This window comes from Pseudopodoces humilis, chromosome 26 (assembly GCF_049639895.1).
Source record: "Pseudopodoces humilis isolate 2021_Gansu_Grassland_sample_001 chromosome 26, ASM4963989v1, whole genome shotgun sequence".
Taxonomy (NCBI): domain Eukaryota; kingdom Metazoa; phylum Chordata; class Aves; order Passeriformes; family Paridae; genus Pseudopodoces; species Pseudopodoces humilis.
The window spans coordinates 4,625,513-4,648,164 of record NC_142225.1 but is presented as its reverse complement, the minus strand read 5'-3'; the positions used below and the strand labels follow the sequence as shown (position 1 = coordinate 4,648,164).

The 22,652-nt window shown below is 54.3% G+C and overlaps 2 protein-coding genes across 2 annotated transcripts in view; one reads left to right on the top strand and one right to left on the bottom strand.

Moving 5' to 3' along the window:
* The window catches only part of LOC102104664 (Krueppel-like factor 15), a 65,917-nt gene that overhangs the window by 7,194 nt on the left and 36,071 nt on the right, over positions 1 to 22,652 (bottom strand). The gene's annotated exons all lie outside the window — the stretch shown is intronic.
* On the top strand, positions 1,523 to 21,601 carry SLC60A1 (solute carrier family 60 member 1). The gene is made up of 10 exons (XM_005529315.3): positions 1,523 to 1,776; positions 7,780 to 7,978; positions 8,504 to 8,743; positions 12,637 to 12,805; positions 14,638 to 14,753; positions 16,002 to 16,175; positions 17,687 to 17,834; positions 18,376 to 18,446; positions 19,208 to 19,328; positions 20,463 to 21,601. Exons 1-10 carry the CDS (start codon positions 1,547 to 1,549, stop codon positions 20,525 to 20,527), a joined length of 1,533 nt encoding a protein of 510 aa, XP_005529372.1. The 5' UTR covers positions 1,523 to 1,546; the 3' UTR covers positions 20,528 to 21,601.

The window sequence follows — 22,652 nt, the reverse complement described above, 5'->3', positions numbered from 1 at the left end:
CCGTGTAGGGACGGGGAAGGGAAGCAGAGGCTGCTGCAGCAGCGCGGCCTCAAATGGAGATTTTCCCTGGCAGGGAGAGCCCCGGGCTGTGGCTCAGCAGCCCCATCCAGGCCGGTTTGGGAGGTGTTTATGATAAATGATAAATGATAAATGATAAATCCCGATTTCCTCCCGTGCCCTTGACTCATTCCCTGTCCAGGAGCCTCATTCCAGCCCGGCCCTCGCTGTCCCCATCAGGCAGCCGGATGAGGACACCGCTCCCGGCCCTCCGGGCTCTCCAGCAGCTCTTTAATTCTTTAATAGCTTCAGGTTCCCGGCAGCCTCAGAAACCCCGAATTTGGGGCAGTTTGGGGTGGTTTGGGTGCGATTATCACGCGTCAGAGCCCCTTTGTGCCCCGCGGTGGCTGCAGGGGTGGTGATGGCGCTCTGCGGGCAGGATGGCACGGCGGAACAAGGGCTGGGATGCAATTTGGGCTTGGCTAAACATTAAGCTGTGGCCAGGTGGGAATGAGCAGCCGCGGCATTCCAGAGGCACGGGTCACAGGATGGGTGAGCACCTGCAGCCAGCTCTCCGTCATGGCCGAGCTCCGCCGGCTCTGCTCTGCCTGGAAAGAGTGTTCTAAAAATTGCCAGCCTTCCCCCAGCTAAAGTAGGTGAAATATTTATAAACCCATCCTCTAGAGAAGACCTTTTTGCGTAAGCATCAACCGCTCCGGCTTCAAAACCCGCGCCCTCCCCCCGCCCCGAGGCAGCTTGTGCTGCTCATCCGGGGAAGGGGCAACTTTAATTGCGTTTGTCGGGCACGGTGGCACCTTTTCGGTGCCACGGGGGACCGCGGGCAGGGCTGGCAGCAGGGAGGAAAGGAAAAAAAATGGGATTTCTGGATTTGCTGCCTCGGCCGAGCTCTGTTCCATTCGGTGTAGCCGTGCTTTAATGCGGGGAGGGGGCGCGGATCGCCAACAGGGGTCGGCCCGCTTTTGGGAGGAGGATGCGACCCCCGCGGGGGGCAGCTGGGAGGGGTGAGGGTGAGAAGGAGGAGGAGGATGAGGGTGAGGATGAAGGTGAGGATGAGGATGAGGATGAGGATGAGGGTGAGGGTGAGGATGAGGATGGGGATGAGGATGGGGATGAGGATGAGGGTGAGGATGAGGATGGGGATGAGGATGAGGGTGAGGATGAGGATGGGGATGAGGATGGGTGATGAGGATGAGGGTGAGGATGAGGATGAGAATGAGAATGAGAATGAGGGTGAGGGTGAGGGTGAGGGTGAGGGTGAGGATGAGCAGGGACACACGACGCTGCTTTCAGCGCCCGAGGGATGCGCCGAGCTCCGGCGGGGCGGCCCCGGGGGCGGCGGGGATGGAGCGGGGCCCCGCTCCGCCCGGCCCCGGAGGCGGAGCCAGCTCCCGGCGCGGCGGGATCGGGAGCCACATCCCGCAAAGGAGGAGCGGGGCCGGGCACGGCAGCGGGGCGGCGGCGGGGCCGGGGCCCAGCGCCCGGGCTCCAGCCCCGGGGCCGCCCCCCGCCCCCGCCAGCACCGCGCACCATGTGGTGGGACGAGCGGGTGTCGGCGCGGTTCCGGAGGAACCTGCAGCCCACCCTCACCTACTGGAGCGTCTTCTTCAGCTTCGGCCTCTGCATCGCCTTCCTGGGGCCCACGCTGCTGGACCTGCGCTGCCAGACCCAGAGCTCGCTCTCGCAGATCACCTGGGTCTTCTTCTCGCAGCAGTTCTGCCTCCTGCTCGGCAGCTGCCTCGGAGGGGTCTTCAAGAGGACGTAAGAGCCTGGCAAACTCAGCGCTCCCCCCAGACCCCCCTCCCTGAGCCCGGCCGCCCCTTCCCGGGGCTGCGGGGCCGAGCCGGGGATGCCGCGTGGGGGAAAACCATTCCCGAGTGGAATCGAGCTCGGGGGGCGTCGCGGAGGGTCCGCAGCTGTCTCGGCCTGGGAGGGGAGGGGTCTCCGCTCCCCACGGAAGCCGCCGCTCCGCTCCCGGTGCGGCTCCATCCCCTTGGAGAGGAGTCTCCGCTCCCTGGAGCCCCGCGCAGCGACAGCCTCAGCGTGAAGTTCCAGCCAGAACTTCCCGAGAGGGTTTTTTATTATTATTATTATTATTTTATTATTTTTTTTTTCCCTTAACCTTGGTTGTTTATCGCCAAAAAATTATTTTTGGAAGCGTGTTTTAATAACCTCGGCGTCGGAAATGGTGGCAGCGCCGCGTTTTCCAGGAGTTTGGGAGAACACGTGGAGGGATGCGAGTGGTCCTCATGGTCTGGCTGAGGTGGGGGGACACCGGGCCAGGGGCTCGGGGGGTCAGCAGGGACCTTGAGAAGCCGCCGAGAGCCCCCAGCAGGGATTCTCAGCCAGCCCCGTGTCCAGGATGTGTTGTTAATAAATAATCCACGCTGGCTCAAGGCTGAAGATTGCCAGGGAGGCGTTTGATTCGGGGCTGGGTGACAGCTCCGGGGATCAGCTGATTATTTACGTTGTCACCGCTTCTCGGGGCGGTGATGTAACGTGTCAGCTCCGTGTGTGTGTGATCCACGCACCGCGAGTGGGGCTGGGCTGGGGACGGCAGAACTCCCCAGGAATCCTTTAAAAACCTCCTTTAAACCCGCTCGGTGTTGAACATTTGCGAGCTGAGGGCAGCCCTGGAGAGGGTGTTGAGTCTCCGGCGGGGGACGTGGAGCTGTGGCCGGGGAGGAGGGGGCGAGAGGGGCTCGGGGGATTGGGGACAGCTCGTGGGGACCTCGCTGCGGCTCTGCCACCTCTCCGCCAGTGCTGGCTCAGCAGCAGAGCCTCTGCCAGCCCCCGGGCTGCCTCGCATATGTTTGGAGGAGTGGGGAAGGAAAATGCAGAATTCCTGCTGCCGGCTCCTTCTCAAAGCTCCGCCAAATCCATCGGGGGGGGTTTTTGTGCTTGGAGGTTCCCGAACTTTTAACTCTGAGCTTTGAGGGGGGGAAAGCGTGTTCGGTGCTGGTTGTGACGCCAGGGTTTGGGATTTTGGAGGAAAAGGGATTTGTGGAGTGCCTGTGAGCCCCACTGGGGACTGACAGCCCTGCCAGGCAGGCAGGAGGGAATATTTGGGATATTTGGAGCCTGTGAGTGTTGTGGGGGTGTTACTCAGAGCCTTGCAGCCTCCAAATGTGTGGGAATAATAATTGTTCAGGCTCCAGGAGCTCCGGTACAATCCCTTCTTCAGGGATGGATGGATTGAGCTGTCCTGCCAAGGCTTTATAAATCAAATTACGCCGCCCTCGGGGCCTCGGTGCCAGGCAGGGAGGAGCAGTGGCCAGGTCATCTTTTCCAGTTAGGAGATGGAAAGCTGCTGTGGAGCATCCCTGGAGCCTGGCTGAGGGCTGAGTGGGATTCCTGGCGCCTTGAGGGATGCAGATTTTGCTGCTTCCTTTGGATTAAATCGGTCTGGGTGACTCATGAGGGGTCTGGGGCAGGAATGGGTGGTGGTACCTAAATCCAGGTTCTGCTGTTCCCAGAGAAGCTGCTGGGTGCTGCTCCCTGCTCCTGGAGCACTGGGAGGAGGGATTTTAGTGCTGGTCTGTCCCTTCAGCTCCAAAATTCCCTCTTGTGCGAGATTTGAAGGAAATAGGAAGTTTGATCCTGCCAGGCTCTCCGGGGGATGGAGGAATGGATCTGCTGCTCTGCCCCGGAGCCCTGGGATTGCTGTGGGTCCCTTCCTTGGGTTTTTGGGGGTGCAGAGCCGGGGCTGGGGGAGCAGCCCCCCAGAAAATGTGGTTTGAGGTTGTCCTCAGGCTGCTGCTCCCCGGTGACGCTCCCTGGGTGACATTTCCCAGGAAATGCAGCTTTTCCAGGGGGTTTTGTATGTCTGGGCTAGGGGTTTGAGCCCCCCTGAGCCCCTGGTGCTGCTGGGGGGGCTCCAGGAGCACAGCGAGCCCTGAGGACTCCTCTTGCCTGGAATCACCTGGAAAATATTCCCAGGAGCTCCCGATGGGATGGGAGTGCTGGGAGGACCAGCCTGGGCTCGGATACGTGAAGGGGAGGTGAAATTTTGGGATAATTCCCACTCCTGGCACTGCCAGCTCCAGGGGTGAGCTCTGTCCACCCGCATTTCACTTTCCTTCCCCATTTTGCTGCATTTCAGGCTCGAATTGTGAAATTAAAGTCCTGCACACGCCGGTGACAGAAGCCCCAGAGTGCCCCAGATTGGTGTTGGGATTTTTGAATTCAGGAACAGCATTTTTGTGTCTTTTTGAAAACTTGCTTCTGTTCCCAGGGTTTGGGGCTGATCCCAGTGGTGTGGGCAGAGATGAGGAGGGCACTGGGCAAACTGGAGCTGTGCTGGGCAGGCTCCTCCCAGCGTGATCCACCCCATTCCTGCAGGGCTGAGGAGATGGGAGCCTTTTATTCTCCTGTCACCAGCTCCCAGGGACGGCCCTGTTCTGTCCCTGCCCCCAAATTCCCGACTCCTGGAGCTTTCTGGAGCTCTCAGGACACTTCACTTGTCACTGCCGCCTCTTGTTGCTCAGAGAGCAGCACAGGATGAGCTCCTCGGGGACACAAAACTCCTGCTCCCTGCAGGAGACGAGGGGATCTGGAGGCTGCTGTGGGATAATCCTCGCCTCCTCCACATCCTCACCTTGTCCCCTCGGGCCTTTGGGTTTTTAATGATTAGATTTGCAAGTCTGACTTGGCCTGATTATCATTTTCCTCCTTGATGCGAGAGATTTGGGAAAACGCTCCCTGAGGTGGGGGAAAAAAAACCAAAAACCTGTGCTGGGAGCTGAAGAGATCCTGCTGCAGCCTCGGGAACACCGAGCTGGGGGCTCCTGAATCCCTGTGCAAGGGAGAGAGGGAGCTTTGCTGGCTGGGGTTGGCTGTGGAATTGCCCTTCCTGACCCTATGGATCAGCCCAAACCTTTCACGGGCTCGTGATGGGGTCAGGAAATGCTCTGGGTGCTCCCAAAATGAAATCTGGGTCGTTGTGAGACTCGTTTCACACCCTGCTGGAGCAGAGCCTGCCCTGGGCTGTGCCACAGCCGTGCTGGGGACACAGAGAGCAGGCTGTGACATCAGGGCTGCTTCTCCAGCCCTTCGGAGGGGTTTGGCACCATCAGGACATGCTGAATTCATGGGGTGCCTCGTTTTGGGAGCTTGCCAAGGGTTTTGTGTCTCAGGAAATCATTCAGGGCCCCCCAACCCCACCTGGGGCCTGGCACTGGCAGCAGCAATTCCTCGGTCCCCCCTCGTGGCAGGGCCAGCAGGGCTGGTGCCACCCCGGGCTGGTGGCATTTCCAGAGGGTACAACTGTGTCATTAACCCACGGCTGGAGGCAGGAATTGTTAGCCGGGGTGACATTTTTAGTGCTCATTAAACACGTAACATCCCCCCCAAGCAGTGTTTGGCTCTGGTGATGAACCTGCTGCCCAGCCGGGCGGGGAGTTGTGCAGAGGAGGCGTTTTGGGAACGCTCCCTGAGGTTTTCCCATCGCTCTCGGCCTCGGATTCAGCAGCTGCTGGTGCCTCTGCCTCTCTCCCCGCCCTGGAGGGAGCAGCCTCGGCTCTCCCGGCTCGGAGCTGCTCCTCTCTCATTTGCCAGGCGCTTTTCCTGCCGTGACTGTGCACATCTCGCCCGGCTCCCTCCCTCCTTCCCTCCCCCAGAAATCCCACGGCTCTGCTGTCAGAGGACCATCAGGAGTCACCGCTCTGCAAAATATTGTCTGCTCCTGCCCTGCCCTGGGCACCGCGGGGCCCTGGCACGGCCAGGAGGACCGAGGGGTGCAGGAGGGATGCAGGAGAGGTGCAGGAGAGGTGCAGGGGGTGCAGGAGAGGTGCAGGAGGGGTGCAGGAGGGATGCAGGAGGGATGCAGGAGGGATGCAGGAGGGGTGCAGGAGGGATGCAGGAGGGGTGCAGGGGGTGCAGGAGAGGTGCAGGAGGGATGCAGGAGGGATGCAGGAGGGGTGCAGGAGGGATGCAGGAGGGATGCAGGAGGGATGCAGGAGGGATGCAGGAGGGATGCAGGAGGGGTGCAGGAGGGGTGCAGGAGGGGTGCAGGAGAGGTGCAGAAGTGCAGGAGGGATGCAGGAGAGGTGCAGGAGAGGTGCAGGAGGGCTGTCCTTGGTCTGTTTGCTCCAGTGGGTCCAGCAAGCAGGACATGGAGGGCCAGGTCACTGTGGGGCTGCTGTTGGCTGAGGGCAGTGCCAGGGCCAGGGGCAGTGACAGGGGGCTGTGACAGGATCAGGGGGCAGTGACAGGGCCATGGCAGTGACAGGGCCATGTCCAGGCTGTCCTGAATCATCCTCCTCCTCCTCAGTGCTTTCTCCAGCCTGGCTGGGGTAGTGGGGCAGGGATGTTTTTCCTGGCTGGGGATGTCCCTGAGCACTGCTCAGACCCACATCCCCCAGTCAGTGCTGATCACCAAGTGCCACCACCCCATGACAGGGACCTGCAGGTGCCTTCCCTTCCCTTCCCTTCCCTTCCCTTCCCTTCCCTTCCCTTCCCTTCCCTTCCCTTCCCTTCCCTTCCCTTCCCTTCCCTTCCCTTCCCTTCCCTTCCCTTCCCTTCCCTTCCCTTCCCTTCCCTTCCCTTCCCTTCCCTTCCCTTCCCTTCCCTTCCTTCCCTTCCCTTCCCTTCCTTCCCTTCCCTTCCCTTCCTTCCCTTCCCTTCCCTTCCCTTCCCTTCCCTTCCCTTCCTTCCCTTCCCTTCCCTTCCCTTCCCTTCCCTTCCCTTCCCTTCCCTTCCCTTCCCTTCCCTTCCCTTCCCTTCCCTTCCCTTCCCTTCCCTTCCCTTCCCTTCCCTTCCCTTCCCTTTCCCTTCCCTTCCCTTCCCTCCCTTCCCTTCCCTTCCCTTCCCTTCCCTTCCCTTCCCTTCCCTTCCCTTCCCTTCCCTTCCCTTCCCTTCCCTTCCTTTTCTCCCCTTCCTTTTCTCCCCTTCCCTTCCCTTCCCTTTTCTCCCCTTCCCTTCCCTTCCCTTTTCTCCCCTTCCCTTCCCTTCCCTTCCCTTCCCTTCCCTTCCCTTCCCCTCCCTTCCCTTCCCTTCCCTTCCCTTCCCTTCCCTTCCCTTCCCTTCCCTTCCCTTCCCTTCCCTTCCCTTCCCTTCCCTTCCCTTCCCTTCCCTTCCCTTCCCTTCCCTTCCCTTCCCTTCCCTTCCCTTCCCTTCCCTCCCCTTCCCTTCCCTTCCCCTTCCCTTCCCTTCCCTTCCCTTCCCTTCCCTTCCCTTCCCTTCCCTTCCCTTCCCTTCCCTTCCCTTCCCTTCCCTTCCCTTCCCTTCCCTTCCCTCTCCTCTCCTCTTGGCAGCCCCGGGGCCGTGTGGTGCCAGCTCTCCCAGGGGACACATCCCAGCTCTCCCAGGGGACACATCCCAGCCCCCGGGCTGCTCCCAGGGATGGTGCTGCCAGGGGCACAGAGCACGGAGAGGGAGGTGCAGAGACTTCCCTGGGAGCTCCCTGGGAGCTCTGGGATTGCCAGCAGCTCTGCTGTGAGCAGGAGAAACGCCCTGGAGCTGCTCAAAAATCGGGATGTGGCCTCACCTGCAGAGCCCCACGTCCCTTTCTGCACCCCCACAGAAAGGCCAGGTTGTTATTCTGCCTCCAATACGGGTTTGGAGGGATGGTTGTGCTTCTCCTCAAGAGCTGGGTGGGAAATCTGCCTCTTGGAGGCATCATCCTCCAGGCGGGAGGAGCAGCGCCGCGGGCAGGGTGACACCGGGCTGGAGCTGCAATTCCCGGGGTTGGGAACAGGAGGTGAGGGTGGCGTGGCCGCTCCTCTGCTGGTGGCGCTGATTCTGTGCTGCCTTTCCCCTCCCCAGGCTGGCCCAGTCCCTGCTGGCCCTGTTCGCCTCGTCCCTGGCCATCTCGCTGGTGTTTGCCATCATCCCGCTGTGCCACAACGTGGTGGTGCTGGCCGTGGTCATGGCCGTGGCCGGGCTGGCCATGGGCTGCATCGACACCATCTCCAACATGCAGCTGGTCAAGATCTACCAGAAGGACTCTGCCATCTTCCTGCAGGTGAGAGCGGGGCCCTCATCCCCCCAGGAAGGTTCAGGGTGGATTTTAGGAGGAATTTCTTCCCAGGAAGGGTGGGTGGGCATTGGGATGGTGGAGGCCCCATCCCTGGAGGTGTTTGAGGAAAGCCTGGCTGTGGCACTGCGGGGCCCTCATCCCCCAGGAAGGTTTAGGATGGATTTTAGGAGGAATTTCCTCCCAGGAATGGTGGGTGGGCGTTAGGATGGCATCACCATCCCTGGAGGTGTTTGAGGAAAGCCTGGCTGTGGCACTGCGGGGCCCTCACCCTGCCTGGGCAGGTTTAGGATGGACTTCAGGAGGAATTTCCTCCCAGGAATGGTGGGTGGGCATTGGGATGGTGGAGGCCCCATCCCTGGAGGTGTTTGAGGACAGTGACACTCAGGTCCTGTGACAAGACTGCACTCAGTGACCTCAAAACTCTTTTGGGACTGAATTAATTGTGCGATTCCGAGGAGGAGGAGCTGGCAGCTCTGCCACCCTCCCGCTCCACCGCGTCACCTCTTGCAGGCCCTGCACTTCTTCGTGGGCTTTGGGGCTCTGCTGAGCCCCTTGATCGCCGACCCCTTCCTGTCGGACACCAACTGCATCCTGTCCAACGGCACGGCCAACGCCTCCAGCAACCTCCCGCACATCCGCAAGTCCCTGCTGCCGCACCACCCGGGCAACCTGTCCCACTTCGACCTGCCCATGAAGGGCCTGGTGGTGACACGGGTGTCCTACGCCTTCTGGATCATGGCCCTCATCAACGTAAGCGCTGCAGCCGGGAATATCCCGCCGGGAACATCCCCGCTCCGCGGTTTGGGGGGTTCTGGGAATGGGAGGAGCGCAGGGATGGCTGTGGTGGCTCACGGCACACGTGAAAGGTTTGTTTGGTGCCAAATCCCGATTTCATCAGGGCACTTCACCGCTGGGAGTGATTCTGGGATTTGTCCGAGCTCTCTGGGAGAGGTTGGTGCCTCCAGCACCTCCTGGGCAGGAGCTGGAGCGGCAATCCCCACTTAGATCCAGAATTTTTCCTTCATGCTCAGCTGGCAGCGGAGGGATGGCCACGCAGAGGGGATTTGCAGGGATATTCCCAGGAAAGAAGTGATCCGGGCCTCTCTCCATTTATTATTTTCCCTGGAGGTCACAGCAAGATGTAAAAGTCCTTCCTCTGAGGGGGAGATGAGGGATCTGGTGTTCCTTTTGCCCACCTGAGGGGCTCCTCAGGGTGATCCTGCCCGGCAGGATCCGGGCAGATCCAGAGGATTCCTTCCCTCTGGAATTCAGCTCTCAGAGCCGGAGGATGTGATCATTGCCCTGCTCCTGTCCCTGGCCACCAAAGCAGCCCCAGGTTTGCCACCAGCACCGGGCAAAGGGAGCTGTGGTTCCTTTTTCTGGGCTCTCCCCATTCTATTATTATTATTATTATTATTATTATTATTATTTTCCCCCATCCAGGGGTTTTCAGGCCCTCCCAGCTCCCTGTGGGAGGAGCTCAGGCAGGTGCTGGGATGAGTTTCTGGGCAGAGTCACCCAAAAAAGGCCCAGCCTGGGAGGAGAGGCAGCTTTAATTACCTCCAGCTCTGCCTGTGCCACGGGAAATGTGCTTTTAATTACTCCAGAGCCAGCAAACCGATTTAGTTTGGAAGCAGAGTTTAACACCTGCTCTGAACCCGATGATGTGCCTGATTTTGGGAGCTCCAGTGGGAATTTCCAGCCCCGTCTCTGTCCCCAGCAGTGTCCTGAGGGTATTTCTGGGGCAGGCTGTGGGTTTGAGCTGGGTTTCTGCATCAGGACGCGCTCAAGTGCTGCATGCACGGGAGGGTGGGCGGAATACAGAATTCCCAGGCTGTGGAGGAACACCAGGAATGTGGAAAGGAGGCTGGGAGACTGGTTTTGGGATAAGGGTTAAATAACAGAGTGGGGAGTTGGATGTGCTCAGCTCCAGAGCCAAGCTGTGATTGCTTTTCCCAAATCCTTGGGGAGGGAACTGATTTTATTCCGTGTTCAAACCACCCCAGCCCACTGGAGCAGTTCAGCTCCAAACTGCTGACCCTCCTCAAGGTGGGAACAGCCGAGGAAAAATGATGATTTTAAACCTTCAGGGCATGTGGATGAAAAGAGTTAACAACAGAAATGGAAACCAGGAGCAGCAGCTCGGTTATAAAATGGCCAAATCCCACATTTCCATCCCGGTTTTTGTGTGGATTCTGACAAGGCACGAGCTGAAATGATTCATTTCGAGCTCTTGCTTTTGTTTAGAGTGGAAATGTCTCAATCTGACTCTGGCACAAGTGCTCTGTGCAGAGCTGACAGCGGAGCTGTGCCGATGTTTTTGAAGCAAAACGGGTTTGCTTTGGGAAAATGAAGCAGCTCAGCATAATCAAAACAAAGCGCTTGGATCGCTCCCAGCCAAAATCTTTCACTCGGAGAGAAAAATTTTTTGCCTTTTCATCCCGATTTTGGAACAAAACCCCCGTATTTTAAATTTCAGTTCTCCCACAGAACGGAAATTTCATCACCCAGCCCGCTGCAAGGGGCTAGAAATCAGGGGAATGTTCCTTGGAGAGGGATGTGTTTGTCCGGAAGGTGCTTTCCCAGGGGAAGTGTGGGACACTCCATTGTGCTCTAAAGCAGCCTGGGATACAATGGCAGGGAATAATCCCGGATTCCTGGGGGGAACAGACTGAAATAGCAGCGGGAGGGAGGGAAGGAGCTGGAATATCCCCACGCTGAGCTGGGGGATGCAGCAACTTGTTGAGTTTTTGAGGATGGATAAAAGCTGCCAGGAGAGGGGAGGGAGCAGCTCTGGGAATTTGGGAAGTGGAGCTGGAGCGCTGGGTGAAGGGAATTGGGGGTTCCTGGTGGGGGATGATGCTCTGGTTCCCTTTTTTCCCTTGGGGAAAGAAAATCTTCCTGCCAAAATAACCCCCCAAAAAACCCCCAAAAGCAGCAAAAATATCCTGAGAAGGAATTCTGGGAGAAAATGGTTGTAGCACCAAAATCTGGCTGTCCAGGAGGGATGGTCAGGGGTGGGATGGGGGATCCAGCGTGGGGCCACAGCCATGGGTGGGACCTGCTGGAAGTGTCCCAGCCTGGTATGGAGAGCAGGGATAACCCAGAATGGGACTGGGAATTGGGGAATCCCAAACTGGGAACCTGGGATAACCCAGAGTGGGACTGGGAATTGGGGAATCCCAAACTGGGAACCTGGGATAACCCAGAGTGGGACTGGGAATTGGGGAATCCCAAACTGGGAACCTGGGATAACCCAGAGTGGAATTGGGGAATCCCAAACTGGAGCCCAGGGATAACCCAGAATGGGACTGGGAATTGGGGAATCCCAAACTGGAGAGCAGGGATAACCCAGAGTGGGACTGGGAATTGGGGAATCCCAAACTGGGAACCTGGGATAACCCAGAGTGGGACTGGGAATTGGGGAATCCCAAACTGGGAACCAGGGATAAGCCACAGTGGCACTGGGAATTGGGGAATCCCAAACTGGAGCCTTGTCCTCGAGGCTGGGAGTGTCCAGGGCAGTTATCTGCACAGCCAGGCCCTCTGGGGGTGGAATATTTTTGCTAAATCTGCAATTCAGAAGAATGAAATCTGCTCCTGACCTCCGGAAGGATCAGAACTATCAAGCAAATGCGTTTTTCTTCCATGGGACCGAACTCACTGTTCCTATTCCCATTGTTCCCAGAACAATGCAGACCTCATAAACGAATTCAGGCACGAGGGGCGGGGTGTGAGGGAGGGGGGGACTTCTCCATACATTTAAATCATGCCACGAGCCAACAAAAGGCAGGAAATTTGGAGCTGGAGCTCACACTTGCTCCCAGACATGTAGAAAACAAGGGAATGAGCTGTCACTTAGGATTTCCTGGCTTTCTCCCCCGGTTGGTTGCAGTGTAAACACCGCTGGGTTGTGCTGGGAGGAGACGGGAGGGCTTCGTTCGCTTCCCTCTGTTTCCTCGCCGGGGAAAGAAAAAGCAATTCCCTGTGGAATTGGAGGCACCACGGAGTCGTGGGTGTGAGCTGGGAGCCGCTCATCCCATGGGATCAGCTGCCCCATGGATCCGGGATGGGGATGTGGGGTGGGACTGCGGGAATTGTGGTGGGATCGTGCTGGAGCATCCCTGGATGCTGTGGCTGGACCCTCTGTGCTCCGCTCAGGCTGTCCCTGTTGGCCTGGGAACCGCGGGCTCCTCTCTCAGGAGGTGCTGAGCAACCCCTGCTAATGGCTGGGGACGGGGCTGGGAGCAGCTCCCTCTTCCTTCCCGCAGAATTCCAGCCCCAGCTCCAACTGCTCCCGCTGGGGTTTCGTTCTTTGGGCTGCAGCAGAAGGTTTGGGGTTTGCAGGGCTGGTGTGGTGCTTTGGGAGGTTTGTCCTGGGGTCTCTGTGCCCATCTCCAGGTGAATGCTGGAACCTAGGACAGGCTGGGGTTGTGCCCCAGCACATCAGGAGATTTTTCTCCCTTTTTTCCCCCCACTCTCTCCCATCCCACCTCAGCATCCCCTTGTCCCATCTCTCCTTGCTCTCGGGATTCCCTTCAGGCACCTGCCCTGCGGATCACAGCGCCTGGAAACGCTGCTGCAGGGGAGCTGGGCTGTGGCTGATGTCCAGGAGCTCACCCAGCTCTCTGTCCCCTCCCCAGCTGCCCGTGCCCATCGCTGTGTTCTTCCTGCTCTACAAGGAGAGGATGGTGCCCTGCTTCAACGGCAGCAGCCACCCGCTGCTGTCCGCTGACGAGCTGGCCCTGGAGACACGGCCTGGGGACAAGGACGAGCTCTCCACCGCTGCCCAGAGACCCCACACAGCTGCAGGTGAGCTGGAGGTGCCTCCCTCATGCATTTTGGGGGGAAAAAGCCAAATTCGAGCGTGTCTGGGGAGGAAACGTCGCCAAGTGTGCACAGGGATCTAATCCAGGAATACCCAAACAATCCATGTGGTGTCCAATGCCCTCAAATTAGATGGAATCTTGAACAGAGATTGGTATCCCAGTTCTAATGAGGTCTCCAGGCCGTGTTTCTCCATTCCATATTTCTCTGAGCCATCCTAAAGCCAACCCTGGGCCCCCCAACCCTTCAGGGACAGGTGGCAGTTGTGCCCCTCCATTCCCTCCTGGTTTTGGGTCACATTTCTTACTGATTTTTCGGTTTAAAAGCGGTCATTGCGCTGCAGACACTGATTTTTATAAGAAAGGAATAAGAAATAATTAATTTCCCCTGCCTCTTTTGAGGGGAAAAGTGAAATCCAGCAATAGTTTGCTCTCCAGCTCATGGCTGCACCCTGGCTTGGGGACAATGGTGACATTGTTCTTTGCCACCCAGGAGAGACGTGTCAGAGTCAATTCTTTGGTTAAACAGTGAATCTCAGAAGTAAATACTGTTTGGGACCGTGGGAGCGTTCCGTGTTATTCCTGGAAAGATGGCTTTGCCCCTGGGCAATAAAAGGGGATTTCAGGAAACTCCTGAAGGTGAGGGGGAGTTGAGGTGTGGGAGGGCTCAGGGGTGTGTGTCCCCCTTCCCCAGGGGTGACTCGTGGGTGCAATACCCGTTATCCGAGGAATGGGAGCTCTCCTGGGCACGGCTCTCCTGTGGGGCGGCTCCAGGGATTCAGGGATTCAGGGATTCAGGGATTCAGGGATTCAGGGATTCAGGGATTCGGGCCAGGGGTGCCATGGTCCAGTTTTTATTGCCACAGCAGGGCCAGAAGTGTGGAGCCATGAAATGGGAAAAGGAGCACGAGCAGCTGCAGTAAGAGAAGTGGCAGGAGAGCCCAGGGTTTTGGGGTGTGGAGAGCCCAGGATTTTGGGGTGTGGAGAGCCAGGATTTTGGGGTGTACAGAGCCAGGATTTTGGGGTGTGGAGAGCCCAGGGTTTTGGGGTGTGAGGAACCAGGATTTTGGGGTGTGGAGATCCAGGATTTTGGGGTGTGGAGATCCAGGATTTTGGGGTGTACAGAGCCAGGATTTTGGGGTGTGGAGATCCAGGATTTTGGGGTGTGGAGAGCCAGGATTTTGGGGTGTGGAGAGCCAGGATTTTGGGGTGTGGAGATCCAGGATTTTGGGGTGTGGAGAGCCCAGGATTTTGGGCTGTGGAGAGCCAGGGTTTCGGGCCGTGGAAAGCCAGGATTTTGGGGTGTGGAGACCCAGGATTTTGGGGTGTGGAGATCCAGGATTTTGGGGTGTAGAGACCCAGGATTTTGGGGTGTGGAGAGCCCAGGATTTTGGGGTGTGGAGATCCAGGATTTTGGGGTGTGGAGAGCCAGGATTTTGGGGTGTACAGAGCCAGGATTTTGGGGTGTGGAGAGCCCAGGATTTTGGGGTGTGGAGAGCTGGGATCCTGTGGAGAGCCCTGGATCCTGGGATGTGGAGAGCCCAGGATTTTGGGCTGTGGAGATCCAGGATCCCAGGCTGTGGCCAGATCCCATACCCATTCCCATTTCCTTCTGGAAGCACAGAGGAAGGTGAGGGTGAGGTGGAGCTCCCCAAGCTCAGCAGTGCCGGGCGTTCAGGATCCTGGCTATGGCTTTGTGGACAGGTTTGTGGGTCTGTCCTGCAGCTGTCCCACAATCCAAACCCCACTGAGGGCGGGCAGCCACCCAGCCCCGGGGGGACGTTCTGCTCAAGTTTGCTTTGCATTTTTCTCCACCAGCTCACGAGGATTTGTTCAGCTGCTGCCAAAGCAAAAACTTCCGAGGGGCTTCCTTCACCTATTTCGCCGTGCACATCACCGGGGCCCTGGTTCTCTTCATGACTGACGGGATCGTGGTGAGTTCAGTTGCCCAGATCTCTGGATTTTTTGCCTTCCAAACCCCTGTGACACCACCAGGGGCTGAGGGGTTAATGGTGAGAGGTATGGGGATATCCCAGGCTCTCCATCTCCAAGGATAATCAACCCTGAGCTCTAAAAGCAAAGTTTGGGGAGTGTGGAACTCTGTTTGGGGAGCGTGGAACTCTGTTTGGGGAGTGTGGAACTCTGGGGAGTGTGGAACTCTGTTTGGGGAATGTGGAACTCTGTTTGGGGAATGTGGAACTCTGTTTGGGGAGTGTGGAACTCTGGGGAGTGTGGAACTCTGTTTGGGGAATGTGGAACTCTGTTTGGGGAATGTGGAACTCTGTTTGGGGAATGTGGAACTCTGTTTGGGGAGTGTGGAACTCTGTTTGGGGAGTGTGGAACTCTGGGGAGTGTGGAACTCTGTTTGGGGAATGTGGAACTCTGTTTGGGGAATGTGGAACTCTGTTTGGGAGTGTGGAACTCTGGGGAGTGTGGAACTCTGTGAGTGTGGAACTCTGGGGAGTTTGGAACTCTGTTTGGGAGTGTGGAACTCTGGGGAGTGTGGAACTCTGTGAGTGTGGAACTGTTTGGGGAGCGTGGAACTCTGTTTGGGGAGTGTGGAACTCTGGGGAGTGTGGAACTCTGTTTGGGAGTGTGGAACTGTGAGTGTGGAACTCTGTTTGGGGAATGGAACTCTGTTTGGGGAGTGTGGAACTCTGTTTGGGAGTGTGGAACTCTGTTTGGGGAGTGTGGAACTCTGTTTGGGGAGTGTGGAACTCTGTTTGGGGAGTGTGGAACTCTGTTTGGGGAGTGTGGAACTCTGTTTGGGGAATGTGGAACTCTGTTTGGGGAGTGTGGAACTCTGGGGAGTGTGGAACTCTGGGGAGTGTGGAACTCTGTTTGTGAGTGGAACTCTGTTTGGGAGTGTGGAACTCTGTTTGGGGAATGTGGAACTCTGGGGAGTGTGGAACTCTGGGGAGTGTGGAACTCTGTTTGGGGAGTGTGGAACTCTGTTTGGGGAGTGTGGAACTCTGGGGAATGTGGAACCCCGAGAATGAGGGAGGATCTCTGGGCTTTTCCCTGGAACGCCTGTGGAGCTTTGCCCTTTTAGGACAGACCAAACCCCACGTCCTGCTGCTGGTGGATCTGCAAACCCTCAGGGGGTGTTCCAGCACGAATAACTGAGGGACAGAGGAGGATGGAGTCCCCACAGGGATGTCACAGGGGGGGTTTTCCTGCAGGGAGAGTACTCGGGCTTCGTGTACAGCTACGCCGTGGAGGAGCCGCTGGCCGTGGTGCACAAGGTGGCCGGGTACCTGCCCAGCCTCTTCTGGGGCTTCATCACCCTGGGCAGGCTCATCTCCATCCCCGTGTCCTACAGGATGAAGCCAGCCACCATGGTCTTCATCAATGTGGTGAGGATGGGGTTAACCCCTTGCATCCCTCTTTCCGTGGGTGGGTTTGGAGCTGCAGCTCCTCTCACACCTTCGGGGGGGCTCACACAGGTGGGGTGGACAAGGTGCCCTCCAGATTTAAATCTTCATTTCCTGAGCCTGCTCCTCAGTGAGGGTTGGGAAAGCAACCAGCAAAGTTGGCACTAAAAGAACCACCAGTTTTATTTACCTTGCACCGTGCCTCCTTCATCCATGGGAAATGAATTCCTGGGACAGCCACGGGAAAGGGAAGGCAGGAATCACTGTAGATTCGCTGCTTAGGCAGGAAAAAAGTTGCTGAGGTTAATAAAACACCTGGAGAAAGGGGCAGGAATCCTTTGGGGACGTGTAAGGAAGATCTGTGTAAGGATGTGCAGAAAACAGGGAGGGGGTGATCCCAATCCCTTCTTACAGAGAGGAAAAGCACGAGCAGGCAGTCAGCTCCCAATTTCCTTGGAACCAGGAGTGATTCTGGTGGCTGGATTTTGGTAACAAAACACATTACACACATCCAGCAGGGTGGGGAGAAGATTTTGGGATGCTCTGAGTAAAAATCCACCTGGCTGACACCGCCCCTGAGCAGTGCTGGGAGCTGCTGTAGGATCCAGCAGCTCCTGGAGTCATTGCAGCCTCGTCATAACAAATTCCAGCTCGAACTGGGCTCCTTTAGCATCCAAATTTCTCCTGAAATTCAGCACTTGAGCAATCAGGGCCCGAGCAATTAAAACAAAAGCAGCTGGAATATCAGAGCTCCCTCTGCTGACTCTGCCCTGGATCACTCGGGAATTTCCCGGAGCTTTTGGTTATTTCCCATTGAGGGAAATTTGATTTAAATGCAGTTGCCTCTTTGGCTTTAATTCTGTGGCTGCTTCTGAGCAATTATTGAGAGTTAATTCTGTAATTATTGAGAGTGACTTCAGCCTTACTCAGCAGAATAAAGAATTGTTAGCGATTAACACATGTGAATATTGTGGAAGGTACTATTGTATTTAAAAGTATATTTTTCAGATAAAACTCTAACTTTCTACATAATGAAATTGAGCCTTAATTACCAAAATTAGCAAATTTTTTAAAGCCAGATGGATTTTCTTCGGCCTTTCAGTTTCTCAAACATTGATTTTTTTTTTTCTCCCCCAGCATATTTTCTGTTCCAGACTATATCCTATTAAAAACAAACATATTTTTCTCTTCCAGACTATATCCCATTAAAAACAAACATATTTTTCTCTTCCAGACTATATCCTATTTAAAATTATATTTTAAATTATTTAAATTAAATTATAGGATTAATAAATTATTTTTAAAAATTATTTTTATATTTATTTATAGGATAATAAATTATTTAAATTATTTAAAATACTATTTTAATATTAATGTTAATTATTAAATTATTATTATTATTAAATTATAGGATTTTATATCCTATTAAAAACAAACTCTAGACTGTCGCTCTCAGCATTTTTCTGACTGATTTTTGTGGGTGCTGCTCACAGGTCGGGGTCCTCATCACCTTCCTGCTGCTCCTGATTTTCTCCTCCAGCGTGGTTTTCCTGTTCGTGGGCACAGCATCCCTGGGGCTGTTCCTCAGCAGCACCTTCCCCAGCATGCTGGCCTACACCGAGGACATCCTGCAGTACAAAGGTGAGCTGCATTTTTGGATCCCATCCCCTTTTTTCAGCTCTTTCCCTCCTCCCTCGGGAAGCCTGGAAGTTCAGGTTTGCTTCTGGAGGCAGATTTCTTGTAGAAAAATGTCAAATTCTCCGTTTTGCTGGTGAGTAACGATGCCAGGCAGGGATGCAGCCTTGGTTCCTGGTTTGGGGAGCTCAGGGAGAGGCAGGAACGCTGCTTTGGAGGGAGATAGGTGTAAAACATCACCAGATTTCCTGAGCTGGAAACCCCAGAGCCTCCAGGATCCCTCTGTCTCCAGGGAAACGAGACACAAAACCAAAAACCTTTCCAGCAAGAGGCAACATCAGCTCTGCCAGCACACACAGGTGACAGGAGATTGATTTTTTTTTTGACTCTTTCACCTTTCTGCACTACTTCAGAGGCATTTCCAACACAAAGTGGGAATATTCATTGAGTATTTGTGACTTTTGTGGGGTGGAAAAGCTTTAGAGGAGCACAGGGTGGCCCTGCTGGCTGTGTCACCTCTGCTGCCACCACCCTGTTTCCCTTGCAGGCTGTGCCACAACCGTGCTGGTGACTGGAGCTGGCATTGGAGAGATGGTGCTGCAGCTGCTGGTGGGCTCGGTGAGTAGCCAAAAATACAAAAACCCAAAATAAACTTGGGATTTACAAGTCAAAAGCTCAGTTCTGGGCACTGCCTGAGCTTTATCCGCCAGCAAAGCCCTCCCTGATGATCCAGGAGGAATCTGAGTGATGTTTGATCCCTTTATTTCCCATCTGTGAAAAACGAGGTTCACATAATTTTTATAGAATTAAAAAATTTAATAAAAAAAACAATTAGGAGAAAAAATGAAGTATACAAATACAGCCAGGTGTCTCTGCATTCACCTCACTGACAAAGGATTGTCCCTTAAAAACAGAACCCTACTACATATCCATAAATTCTCACACATATTCACACATTCTTCTTAGGATCTTTGGGGTTCTTCTGTTTAGTTTTCTCTTGCCCCCTTCCCAATAGATCAATCTTCTTGGCACCATTGAGATTTACATTCCCTGATACCAGAAATGCAATAAATTCCTCCCCCCAGAGTTCTGGTCACTGCTGTCTTCATCTGGATAAGATATTTACAAATGCAGGAGTTCTCTAGCTATTTTTTTTTCCCTCAGTCTTTGGTTTATACAAACAAAACCAGTTTTTATTTTAATACTATGCCATAGCCTAACATATATGTATTATACTACTATTTCTAAATTTCATCAATAACAGAAATAAAGAAAACTACATTACTACAACAAAAATTCCTCATTCTTACACACATACCATTCATTTTAATACATGTGAAAATCCAACAATATAAAATATATCTATAACACCATCCCAGATTATCCATGATCGGGGCAGCTACAGTTTCCTGGTGTGTGGGATGATCTTTGGATGCTTGGCCTTCACCTTCTACGCCCTGCTGGTGTTTTTCCACAGGATGTACCCCAAGCCCTCCCCAGGTAAGGGAGCCCTGACACTGCTTTGGGATGGGAGCACAAACCTCACTCCAGAGCGTTCCAGCAGAATGCAAGGAAATGTTTATTTTACTGCTGCTTCCTCTCTCCTTTTCCTGCTTTGTCTTGCCCACAAAGCCTTGGCAGCCGCAGCTCGGGGTTTGCTTTCTTTTCTGCTGGAGAAGGAAGGGGAAAAAGCAGGAATCACAGACAGCACCAGCTTCCCTGGGCTGTTCCCTGGCTGAAATCCAGGGAATGAGTAGGGCTGCCATCCAAGGGCAGCTGTCAGGCTCTTGGAAAAAGCCTGACTGATAAAGGATTTTTTAGTTCTCACCTCAGTCTGGAGCTGCTGGTTGTTTTTATACAAAAGGAGCGGAGTGAGACTGGGAAAAAAAAACAAGTCTAGGTGTGGCTTGGGCTGCTCTGGGCACCAGGGGGGTCAAAACTCAGGGCTGGGTCCAGTTCTGAGCCCCAGTTTGAGAGGTGGGAAGGGTTTGGAGAACCCTGAGGGAGCTGGGAAGGGTTTGGAGAATCCTGAGGGAGCTGGGAAGGGTTTGGAGAATCCTGAGGGAGCTGGGAAGGGTTTGGAGAATCCTGAGGGAGCTGGGAAGGGTTTGGAGAATCCTGAGGGAGATGGGAAGGGTTTGGAGAATCCTGAGGGAGCTGGGAAGGGTTTGGAGAATCCTGAGGGAGCTGGGAAGGGTTTGGAGAATCCTGAGGGAGCTGGGAAGGCTCAGCCTGGAGAAAAGGAGGCTCAGGGGGAATTCCTGGCTCTGCACAAGTCCCTGCCAGGAGGGGACAGCCGGGGGGGATTTGGGATGTTATCCCAGGGAACAGGGACAGGAGGAGAGGGAACAGATTCAGAGGGGGCTCAGCTTGGACAGCAGCAGGAATTTCCTCATGGAAAGGGCTGTTAAACATTGGAAGCTCCCTGGAATTTGGAGCTCCCATCCCAGGGAAGGCCTGGACATGGCGCTGAGGGCTGGTGAGGAGGAGGGGATGTGGCGGGAGGGTGGGGGGATGGAATAACAACATTCCTGAGGGAAAAAAACCTCTCACCAAACCCTTTTAATCTCAATTAAAGTGCCCATTGAGGTGAAATATCAAATTAACCTGAAATATTGAACGGATCTTTTGCAGAGCTGGACGAGGCCTCCCCTGACAAAGCAGCAGTGCCCGAGGACACGGGGCAGTACCAGCGCTGAGGGAGGGCCCAGCTCTGCACAAGCAATAAACCCACCCCTAATTAAGCATTAACTCCCAAGGGTGATTTCACATTTAACGAACTGAATCATGCGAGTTCTCTGCAATCAAAAGCACAGCAGGTGGGGTAAGGCAGAATCGAGGAAATCAAGCCCAAAACGTCAAGCTGAGCACGGGGTTGTGCCAAAAAATCCTGGGAAGTGCCAGGACTAAAAGCAGGGATGTTTGCACAGCAGTTCCTCCTACAAATGAACTTTATTTTTTACCTGCTCAGGACAGAGGGTGGGAAGGAAAAGCTGCTCTCTGCTCCTCATCCAAGACTGAATGTCTCCTGGCTTGGTCACTGCATTGAATAGATTTTATTTCTGGCCTGTGCTGCACAGGACCCCCCTTGAATTTACAGCACAAATCTGGGTTTTAATTCATTTTTGTGACTCGAGTCAGTGTCGCCTCCCTTGATCCTTCCAAAGGGGGGGAAATTCCAGAGTGGCAGAGCCCCTCCAGGTGCACACAGGTAGCAGGGCCTGTCTTTATTTGCACACTTTATTTCTGTATATTCCACACTCTAAACAGTGTCTTACTCAGCATGCTCAGGCCTCTTAAATGATTTAAGTAATCATTTACTTTTCTATTTTTTTTTTCAGGGCAGGGGGGTGGTTTCTCTTATTTTTTTTTAAGTCAAGAATGAGCTGTGCTGGTTTGTTTTGCTTTAAGTCACTCCTCGAGCTGCTCCAGCTGCGGTGTCTTATTGTATTTTTTTTAAGGCTGGTTTTATTCCCAGCTTCCCAGCCAAGCTCCAAGAGAGAAAGGATTTATTTTTGTTTTGGGAGCCAGGCTCCAGCTGCTTCACCTGTGCAATCTCCTCATCCAGGTGCCTTGTGTAAGGTACTCCCACAGCCCACGCATGTCCCAGCCACCAGGAAAGGACTGGATTTTTCAGGAATGTCCAGGCTCCATCCAGCTCCTCCTGCCTGGAGTGGCTGTGGATTTAACTCCTCGCTTCAACTGCTGTATGTGATGTACATATGTACGTGTGTATATAAAGCAGTGTTTAATTAAAGGTGATTGATTGCTAATTGATTGATTGCTGGCTGGACTCATTCCGACACCCTCCATTTCTCAGGTTTTTTAAACTCAGGCTGAATCTAAATTTTTTTAAAATTAAATTTGCTTTTAATTAAATTTGTTTTTAATTAATTTTTAAATTAAATTTTTAAATTAAAAACTTTAATTAATTTTTAAATTAAATATTTTAAATTAATTTTTAATTAATTTTTTAAAATTAAATATTTTTAATTAATTTTTTAATTTTTTTTTTTTTTTTTTAAATTAAACTGGTTTGGGCATTTGAAGAATTGTGGAATGGTTTGGGTTGGGAGGGACCTTAAATCCCATCCTGCCATGGCCAGGGACACCTCCCACTGCCCCAGGTTTCTCCAGCCTGGCCTTGGACACTTCCAGGGATGGGACAGCCACAGATTCTCTGGGAAATTTCCTGTTTTTCCCAGCAGCAGCTCTTCCCTGCCATAAAATATCCCCACAAACTCCTGTAGCAAAGAGCCTGGAGCTGTTGAATTGCCGTTTTCCTCCCTTCAGGCGAGTTTGGATCAAGTCAACGCAGCTGAATTCCGGATTTAGCTCATCCCTGGATTTCAGGGATGCCCTGCTGCCCCAAATCCCGCAGTTGGAATCTATTCTGTGATCCTACAATGAAACTAAACCGAATTCCAGGCCAGGCTGGAGCACCCTGGGGCAGGGGCAGGTTTTTAAGCTCCTGCCACCCCAAACCTTTCTGGGATTTGATTCCAAGCCCAGCAGAGATGCCAGTTCTGTTCCAATCCAGGCTGTAATTCTCCTCCAGCTCCACAGGATGCCACTCTTCTCTCCTGGCCCTGCCTGCAATAAATCACCCGGAATAAAACAGGGAATGCAAAAAAACCCCCTCAATCTGTCCTTCCTCCAGCCCCTCCCACCATGAGAACATCTTTGGGCCCTGCTCGGAGGAAATGAGCACCAAACACTTCCAGGAGGGAGCAGATTTGGGAAGAAATCTCCTCAATTTGTGTCACAGCAGGACTGGCAGCTTTTAAACCATCCCTCCTTCTGGCCTGGCAGGTTTGGTTAAAC